The sequence below is a fragment of the Notothenia coriiceps genome, unplaced genomic scaffold (assembly GCF_000735185.1).
Source record: "Notothenia coriiceps isolate Sejong01 unplaced genomic scaffold, NC01 NC01_scaffold00024655, whole genome shotgun sequence".
Lineage (NCBI taxonomy): Eukaryota > Metazoa > Chordata > Actinopteri > Perciformes > Nototheniidae > Notothenia > Notothenia coriiceps.
This window is the reverse complement of record NW_011357356.1, coordinates 541-10,935: the sequence shown is the minus strand read 5'-3', so window position 1 is coordinate 10,935 and position 10,395 is coordinate 541. Positions and strand designations below refer to the sequence as shown.

Genomic DNA, 10,395 nt, shown 5'->3' with positions numbered 1-10,395 from the left:
AAGCTGCTGCTACACTTTATTTTATTTATCTAAAATTAAGCACTTTTAAGATGCACACATTTTCAAAAGCTATTTTATTTATTTTCTCTATTTTATTTTTTAAATGCAGCCTGAGAGGAATATTACACATATCCACAGTATTTACTGTATATCTGTAGAGTTCAATGTTAATTGACAATAAATATTGTTGTTTATGAATTGTACTTTCTTTATTTGATTGGCAGTCAGTTGTTGATTACATGCAGACGTTGATACAGCTACAGGTCACTTCAATACATATCACACTAATTCATGAAGCAACTTAGACATTTTGATGTTCCGGACCTTTGCATGGGGACATTTTCTCTAACTGGACCTCGTTGAATATTAGTTGAATACCCCTGCTTTAGTGCCTTGATTACACTACAGCTATAGGCTAATACAAGAAATATATATCTTTATGTGTGTCTCAATATGTGTATAAAACTACATTTGAAAAAGTTGTGGACTTATCAACAACTTTAACATCATTGAACGCCTCTAATGAGAAAAACACTAAGAAGGATCATCATTTTAGAAAATCGGAAATTCTGAAATTTTCTTGGATATGAACGCCTGTTTTCTGTCTGTGGTGGTCTTCAGGGCAGTTCGTCCCGCTGCCTGAGGTGAAGGAAGTGAAGGGCAGCCCCCGGCAGCGCAGCGGCTCCCGGGTCTTTAAAAGCAGCCCCTCTCCCATCACCCTGACCCAGGCTGGAGGCAGCAGCCCCCTGCCCGGGACCATCACCCCCGAGTCCACCACCCCCACCAGCAAGAGCACCCGCCGGAGCTTCTGGGACATACTGGTCAGTTTGTTTGTGTTAAATTGATAGTATAGGTGTTCTGAGATTTATTTGAATATGCTGACTGAAATAATGAATCAACTGGATCCACCTCCCTGCGGGTAATATTCTTAGGGTTTTCTGAACATTTCTAATACCTAGAATGAATTATTGAATACCAGCTTACCAACATGTCTTGAATAGTAAAAGCCAACCTCTAGTTAAATGAAAATGTCAGATGTAAGCGCTCAGGTATTCTTTTGAGTTGTTTGCCACATATATTTGAGATATTATTTCCGGTTGACATTAGGTAAATGTGCCTTAGGAATAGTCATATACTTTTTCACCATTTTGTAATTATGATTAAATATTTTGTGTCGGGAATTAGTGAATTACAATGTTAGTTTTATGTATAAATGAAACCATTTATATTTATTTGTTTTTATGAATGACATTGTTTGCCTGTTTTAATATTGTCAGTTTAGACTTTGTGGTAATATAATTTAGAGTTAGCTTTCTTTAATTTAAAGTTGTTGAAGCTTAATTGGATTCTAAGCATCAATCAATGAAAGAACTGGTTTGATTTAAAACCAGTTCTGGTGGTACACCTCATAGAAAAAACGACTGCTCTGATAGGCTTCCAGTTGCCACTGAAAGACATGTTGTTCCATAAAATATGGAACATATATAAGCACACATATATATACCAAGTTTAGATAATTATTCAGATCACTTGCAACACAAAGAAACAACCCTGAGTTCATAGACAGAGCTAATCTGAATGATGCTCTTATATACTGTGTATTTAGAATTAGTTGGCCATTTGTGAGTTTTAAACCATGATTGCATAACTGCAGGAAGGTCTGGATTCAGTTTGTCTCTCTGAGCGAGTCCCTTTCCTGAGATCCTCCCATCACTTTTATGTGTTCCTCTCCATCCTTGCAGAGTAAGCCAGATTCATCAGAGCTGGGCAGCCCAAAGACCACTGATGACATCGTGCAGGAGAAGGGAGAGGAGGGCAAAGCAGCCAGACGGAGGCACAAGACGGAGAGCGTGAAGCAGCAGTGGAGCCAGGAGAAGGCTCTCGCTGTGGAGCTGGAGCAGGCCCAGAGGTGGAGTACCACAAGCATTATCAGGAACATCACAGCATTCAACTAATACCAGACACCGCTAAGGCTCACCACAGAAAAACCCCTGTAAAATAATTTCCATATTGATTGATATTCAGATCCCTAAGTGGGCAGGGCAATGCACATGTTTGATTGACAGTAAAATTGCCTAAGAAACTCACTGTACACTCTACATATACAGTCTAGATGTACACAACTTATCCAGCAGGAAAACAGCACAGACACATTAGAGACCAGCTGGCTATAACATACACTGAACAAAAATATAAACGCAACCCTTGTGTTTCAGCTCCCATTTTTCATTAGCTGAAGTCAAAGATCTAAGACTTTGTATATGTACACAAAAGGCATATTTCACTCCAATATTGTTCACAAAGGTTTCTAAATCTGTGATAGTAAGCACTTCTCCTTTGCCAAGATAATCCATCCACCTCACAGGTGTGGCATATCAATATGCTGAGTGATTAGACAGCCTTAGGTTGGTCACAAAAAAAGGCCACTCCAAAGGATTTATCTTGAAAAGAGACATTTATTACTGTGTGAGAAAACCAGTCAGTATCTGGTTTGACCACCATTTGCCTCACGCATCTCTTCACATTCCTGCAGTCAGCAGGCACGCTCCCTCAAAACTTGTGACATCTGTGGCATTGTGCTGTGAGATGAAAGAGCACATTTCGGTGTGGCCTCGTATTGAGACCAGCCTAAGGCACACCTATACAATACTCATGCTGTCTAATCAGCATTTAGATATTCCACACCTGTGTGGTGGATGGATTATCTTGGCCAGGCAGACGTGCTCAATAACACAGATTTAAAGGTCCCCTATTATTGAAAATGCACTTTTTGATGTCTTTTAAACATAAATATGTGTCCCCAGTGTGTAAGGAGACTCACAAAATGTCCGAAAATACAACCCTCTCTCTTTTCCTCCTTACCCACATCTCTAAAAAGGGGGTTCAACGGAGCTGATCCAGATTGGCTGCCGATATTACTTAATATTGGAAATGTGGGCTGGCTTTACACCCACGGCTCTATCAGAAACGTCGCTATCAGAAACAATGCACGACTTGTTTTGGAAGTAATATGGTTTGTGTTCACATTAGCAAGCATCGCTAACACTCAGAGCTAAACTGTACTGGAGAAAGTATGTGTAAAGAAGCAGGAAGAAAAAAAAAGGAACTCACCTTGTAGTAAACAAGCAAGAGAAAAAGCATTTGAGCTCCATCCTGTTTCAGAAATAATCCTTGATGTGGTTTGGAACATAACATGGCGTTTCATCACGGCAGCATTTAGCTGAGTATCTGGGTAGAATTCTCCTGCATGAGCTCTCCTCTCTCTCTTTAAAGCTACGTACCCAGAATCAGCATGGCTAGAATGGGTGATCTGTTTGGTACTTTGAGCAAAACATTTCAGAGACATGTTTTTTTATATATCTGAGACCTATAATATATGCCTGAAAATAGTATAATAGGAAACCTTTAAACACATTTGTGAACAATATTTGAGAGAAATATGCCTTTTGTGTACATAGAAAAAGTCTTAGAACATAGATTTTGGCTCATGAAAATGGGAGCAAAAACAAAAGTGTTTTTTTTTGTTCAGTGTATATAGCATTACGTGGCTGAATAGATTTTACTAAGAATTTGGCGCTCTCAGATCCATAGCTTAAGAAAGTTGAATATTAAACCTACATGCAAACAATTGGTAGACACATGCATGTTTTTATTCAAAAAAATGCTAAGTCAAGCGGAGGAGACGAATGTGTTTGTGTCGGTGCAGGAGGCAGGTGACCCAGTTGGAGGAGGGCGATGCGGGCGCTCTGCACCCCGTCTACCAGCTCACCTGCCAGCCATGGATCACCTTCATGGCTGAACTCGGTAAGTGTCATATTCCCTAATGCATGGAACAAATACGTTCGCTGCTTTGACAGATAAGAGGGTGTTATATTCTGTATTCTGAAGTATCTCTCACTTTCTGTTTTTCTTTTCTTTCTCTCTGACCTGGCTGCCAAACACCAGGGTGCCCCTCCATCCAGCAGTGCACGGCTGACGTGGCTTCACACTTCCTGCTGCCCTCCATCTTGGCAGAGATTGTCAATTTAGTCAGCTCCCTGGCAAATGACACAACAGTGAAGGCTTTTGAAAAGACAAGGTGAGTTGTGTGTTGCTTATGAAATGAGAAAGCCTTGATTAGAGCTTATACAACAGCACATAACCGTGCAATGCAAAATAAATCATCATCAGGTAGAGGATCTCGTATTATCTTATAACCCTTTATTCTTATATACAAACCTGAGTTTTATACATCATAGTAATATGTATATTTGATTTGTTTCTTTCATTTCTAGGTGTCCAGCATCTGGGGAAATGTTTGTCCCCTGTCCTCTTGTCCAGACCCTCAGCCAGCCTCCAGACGCTACAAGGAGCTTCATTCTCATTGGCCGCAACTTCCACCAGTGGCACTGCAGCACAGAGCAAGGTAAATGCCAATGCCAGTGTTTCTATAGCTTGTTTTTTTCTTAACACAGAAACAGTTGCTTGACCACAAAGTAGAAGTAGAAGATTGTGCTCTGCCTGCAGGTATTTTAATTTAAAAATACCTCTGGCATTCTGCACAACTTATTCACAAACTCATTCTTATAACAATTATTCAGTTGAGGCTATTCACACTTTTTTACTCGGGTTATTACAAAATGTATGTGTTTTTTTTCCGCTTTTACCACGTTTAAAACAAGTTACGTGAAATGTATAATAAGTTGGTACATAATGAAAAATGATCTGGGGAGAAAATTATACATTGGAAAAATGTTCTACTTTAGTTGAATAATAGCTGCAGTTACATGGACAATATTTGTTCAATTCGATTGAAATGGAATTTGAATGAGGTAATAATAATAAATAAAATAAGATGTAGGTTTTCAGGTTTGTGCAAAGTGGCGTATTTAAATCTTTTTCGGCTATACAGTAGAATATACAGTATGAGAAGAATTAGATCAGAATCTTAATAGATATAACTGGGCAAATGTATTATTTTAGTATTGCCCCACATCAGGTCCCGATGCTAGCAGCGACAACAACTACAGTTTAAGGTGGTCTGACTTTTAAGGTGGACCAGCTGAACGATTTCTCCAAAGAGATTTGTTTGTTCTTTTTTAAACAACACTAGTCTGAGCATGTTTTGTGTCGAAGCTTTCAACATGCACTCCTTGCTGCTTCTCTTTGTTTCTGTGTTTCTTTGTCCATGCTAGCAGACGTCTAACACTTCTGTGTGATTTGCAAAGTGTGTGCTTACATCAGTTTGTGTCCATGTGCCGTGTGCTTCACTGTCCTTGCCTTGCTGTTTGTTCCATCTCTGTTTGCCTACAGAAGACTGTTCAGATGAGGAAAACATCGCAGTGCTAAATAGGTTCACACGTAAGTTTGCCTTTCAGGTTAGATCATCAATGCTGAGGAGATGTTTGATATTGTTGTTTGAAGGAATGGCAGTGCTTAATATACATGTTTGATTGATTTATTAAATATATGTATTCAACACATCTTTAAAGGGGACACAGTGCAATTAGATTTCAATCTTAAAGACACTTCTAACCTTTTTACATCAAACAAAAAATCACATCAAACTTTATTTATTTAGCACTCATACGCAAAGTTAACAAAAAGTGCTTCACAAGCCAAACACATAAATAATACCGTAATTTTCGGACTATAAGGCGCACCTGAATATAAGCCGCAGCAGCTAAATTGAATGATGTGTACATATATAAGCCGCACTGGACTATAAGCCGCAGGTGTTTTAATGTTTAATTACCATATGTAAGGGTTCGTGCACAGAGGGGATTGTCGGGAAAGAGATGGCTGTTTGAGGAAGCTCCCATTTATTAACATTTCAACAAACAAGTTGCATATTTGCATAACGTATTCAAGTGTTACCATTTAGTGCAATAGTAGCTACAGAACATGTACTGTGCTGTGTAAACTGTACTGTATCACATAGCGTTTCAGACACACAAACTTTTCAACTTTCAAACTTAAACGGTGCGCTCCCAGCGCACGTACCGGCAGTGATCTACAGCAGTGGTTTTCAACCAGTGGTACGGGGACAAACTGTCTCGCTCTCGCAATGTCTGTCTGTCTTGCTCTCGTTCTGTCTCTCGTACCACTCTCGGTTCCACTCTTACTTTTGCGCGCTACCTGTCTCACTCTTTTCCGGCCTCCAGCTTTTCCTGCTGGAGCCTGCCGCTTAAAGGTGGGGGGCGCGGACCGGCCATAGAGCCCATACAGTTAAAGGTGGTGGACTGTAACCTGTAAAATCCATAGATTTAGGAGGTCCCCTAGTGGCCGTTAGCTGTAAAAATTCATAGATTAGCCACACCGTTATATAAGCCGCAGGGTCGAAAAATGGGAAAAAAGGCGCGGCTTATAGTCCGAAAATTACGGTACATAGAAATAAAAATACTTCCCCTCTCCACTCCCAATAGTAAACATATCTATATCACATAGCTTTGCGATTAATACAAGACTAATACAATTCAAGTTAAAAGATGGGTCTTAATTATACATGAAACACATGACATAGGACCCGATATGTGTGCATCAAGGTGCGAGGCGCTAAGCAATGTCTAGTAGTGGATAAAGAGAGGGAGATTTCTAGAGGTTTATGTGGGTAAACCTTGCCCAACTAAAGTGAAACAAAAATGGTAGAAGAGAGAAAAAACAAACATAACCTGGTTTGGCAATGACCGCCTCTCCTGCCCTCTGACTGTAGGGCTCTGCCAGACATCAACAACAGCATCCCACTGCCAGCATTTCACTCACAAGCTAGTGCAACGGCAATTTGGGTACAAATGATAGAGTACCGTCACTGAAATTGGTAAAGTGCCAAGCTTAGATATTGGCTCTTTTTGAGCTAATTTAAGTACATTTTGGCAAGATAAAATGCCATCGTTTAAAGGCAACTGCTTCTGAACACAGACCAAGATCATATTAGAAGAAATCTAAATCTAAAACACCTCTTTCATAAGCCCATAAATGTATGAAAAGAGCCGTGCCAACATAACCTGCACAGACAGACATCAGTGAGTCCAATATGTTTATTTGAAACACAATAAAAAGGAAAATAGATAACATAAAAACATTAAATAAAAGGGATATTGACACATTTTATTACAATTATTGGCTTATAAATCAATTGCACTTTTATTGTTGTTCAAGTGCATTAATAAATAGTCAAAAGGCTCAGTAGAAGCCCGGTCTGAACTCAGAAGCACACATCCGAGATCAGGCAGGCAGAACTTAAGGCCAGAAGCTAAGCACACCGTCATCATTTCCTTCCTAACTGCACAGCATATTGTTACTTGAATGTGGAGAATATTAAAGACAAATACTAACTTTCCAGACAAGCATTACTCTTCATTTTCTAACTTTTTGAATGTGTTGGAATTGCCTCACTCTATCAGCAATGAACCAAGGTTACGTTACGCAACCCAACATTTTTAATGATGGGTCAAGCCTAACTGTGGAAGCCTCTCAGTGAAGCCTCATTCAATTAATGTGGCCTATGGGCAGTTCCCCAGTTCATGTGTTTTTAAAGCCATGGTAAGGGGCTGCCCAGTGTCTGTTATCCTCCACTTTAGTTAGAACAGATGCCGACAGTCAGTAGGAGTCGGTCTCCTGTCTGCTTTTGATTCATACTGCTGTGCCGTTTCACTGAGTTCCTCTGGAAAACAAGAGAGCTGCAGACTGATATGATGTCTGACAAACTGAATATTTAATCAAAAGACTTGGCCAAGGAGAAACAGAAGATGAACAATAGCAGTGTGCAGTCACCTTGTCTCTCACCATCCATTCTGATCACAGCCACTCTCTGTCCCTACATCCCAAACAATGCCTGCAGTAAGCTTCTTTTTCGAAAGATGATTCATTCCAATGACTCCTCAAATCTAAGTCAGAACAATCTTAGGCTCAGATTCAGGTTATTTATTTATGACTCCCACTTACTATCTCCTTTACCTGGCACACCAGAGAACACTCAGGCAGTCTATATATTTGCGCAAAGGATCTGATGCTTGGTGATATATGTGACCAAAGACTTACTTAAAATGTTCACAGGAAAAGGACATTCTGATATGAAAATGCATGAGATCTAATCTGGAACCTTAACATAATAAAACAAATGCAAATGAATCACACTACCAAGTTTGACCGCAACTTCCTCCTGTAATTACAGCACAGATTTTTACAATAAATTGCCTGTGCCAACTAGTTTCTTATGTCTTAGCATATGCCCTGTGTAGCACCCACGATACAGAGAGCAATCACAGCGGCTCTCTGTGATTGTGTCCAAAAACTGTCTTCATGCCCTTAATTCACAAACCTTGTTATAATAAAGAAAAAAACCTCTGATTTCTCCTACCATTTTTACATGCACTTCTATATAACAACACAATACATGTATTTATTTTATCTCCGCCCAAAAATAAAACCAAACCCTATTATTTCAATCATCATTAATCACAGATTATTATTATTATTATTATTATTATTATTACCACGATTGCATTTAATTAAGCAATTGACACTCTAATTGATTAATTTAGGTATATATATGAATGGATAGGAATTAGCTCATAAACGACTTAACTGTCTGTTCCTCACAGCTCATAAGGGCTTCCAGCGCTTCGAGGCTCTGGAGCACAGCGATGGGTTCAGCCCCAGCCAGGCCGGGGCAGGACTGGCCCCCCGCCAGAGGTTCCTCTTCATCTGCATCGTGGACAAAAAGGTTGGGATATGGAAGTCTTAGTGCTGTGAATGTGCCTCCAGACAAGAGTTCTTACTAACAAAAGATCCTGATTGATTGAGCTGTGAATACATCTCTGATCCCTGAATTACACTGCCCCTCATGTCCATTTAAAAAAATATCTCACTTAGATTCAGGAGTAAATCAGCATGTGTGTACATATTTGTCCAGGTTTTGACACATGTGTTTGAGATGTTTTCCTTTGATCCCAAATGACAACAAAAGTACAGTGCAGATAATTGGAAACAAATACAAACAGTAGAGTAACATTGAATAAATAGTCAAGCACTAGTAAATACAATTAAATAAGTACAAATCCATGGTAAAAAACAAGTGAACATCTACAACTATTGAAGTAACAGCCATAAGTATCAAGTTTAAATAAAGGTTATATTGCATATAGCAGTTATTGCACAGAATATGTTGATTGTCATGATCAGTGTTATCGTACACAAGTGTTACAAAGCCAATACTAGCTAATTAATAGATCTTTTGAATGAATCCGTTACTATTTTAGGATGGTTTTCACTCTCTTACCACTTGTCCTCCCTGAGATTTAAAAGCCACAGATGTGCATATGTGACATATTATGTATGTGATGGACTCATATAGTTGCCCTCTTTGCCTCAGGTGACTCTGTACAGCTATAACTGGTCTGTGGACCTGGGCTCCTCTCTGAACCGTGAGCTGCTCCGCCTGGTGAGGTGGCAGAACGCCCGGGCGCATGTGGTGCACTGCCTGCTCAACCAGAAGATGGGCCTCTTCCATCACTACTGCTTCTCTGACGCACCCATCCACGAGCTGGACTACAAGCAGGTAGAGACACAGAGCAAAGGGAACATGTAGAACAATAGACTAATTCAGTTAGTTAGCATTTATTTGTTTCTTAAAAATATTGGTTATTCCTATTGCTGATACTGAGTGAAAATTGCCCTAGTTTAAAAACATGGGAGACTATTAAGGGTTTGAAGCACTGGAATACATCCCGGTTAGTCCAATTCCAGGCAGATATTCCATTTGTCTTTATTATTATTATGTAATTATAAAGTGATTATATTATGTTTTTCCTTAAAATGAATAAACTTAAGCAATACTTTCACATAATAAAGAATCAAGATATATAAATATCTCAATTAAAGAAAAAAGACAAAGAGAAGAAGGGGAAAAAGAAGTGGAATATGAGAAGAGGAGAGAAGAAGGCATATTGTGCTTTATCATTTCCTTTTTATTTAACCTTTATTTAACCAGATATAAGGCATTGAGATAAAATCTCATTTAAAACGCTGACCTGGCCAAGAAGGCAGCAACGTTACACATTATTACACATAACACAGACATATAAAATACAGAGAACATAACTAAGAAAACAAAAGACGAAAAGCAGTCACTACATTGTGCACATTAGGACAGTAAGAAAGGTGCACTACTTATTACTGCAAGAGCAGCTGGTGGTAAGGACTTCAGACGACTTCAATTTAAAACATGCTATTGAGACAAGTGCCCTCAGTTTTGGGTTTGATTGAAGGTCATTCCAAGACCAAGGACCATAATAAAAAAATACTGCTTTTTCCAGCCTCAGTCCGCACAGCAGGTACCTGGAACCATATCCAGACACTGGATCTGAGGTTGTAAGACTCACAAACTGGAGCAAATCTGGCACATATGTAGAGTGG

General features: G+C 39.3%; 1 protein-coding gene across 1 annotated transcript; it reads left to right on the top strand.

Annotated features, from left to right (window-relative positions):
• Positions 1 to 621: 621 nt before the first annotated feature.
• On the top strand, positions 622 to 9,661 carry LOC104955127 (protein SZT2-like; the record flags this gene model as incomplete). The annotated part of the gene is made up of 8 exons (XM_010782356.1): positions 622 to 821; positions 1,743 to 1,909; positions 3,707 to 3,804; positions 3,946 to 4,078; positions 4,275 to 4,405; positions 5,293 to 5,340; positions 8,583 to 8,704; positions 9,353 to 9,661. Coding segments are annotated over 8 exons (1,115 nt in total), but the record flags the coding sequence as incomplete, so codon positions are not given.
• Between the last annotated feature and the right edge of the window lie 734 nt (positions 9,662 to 10,395).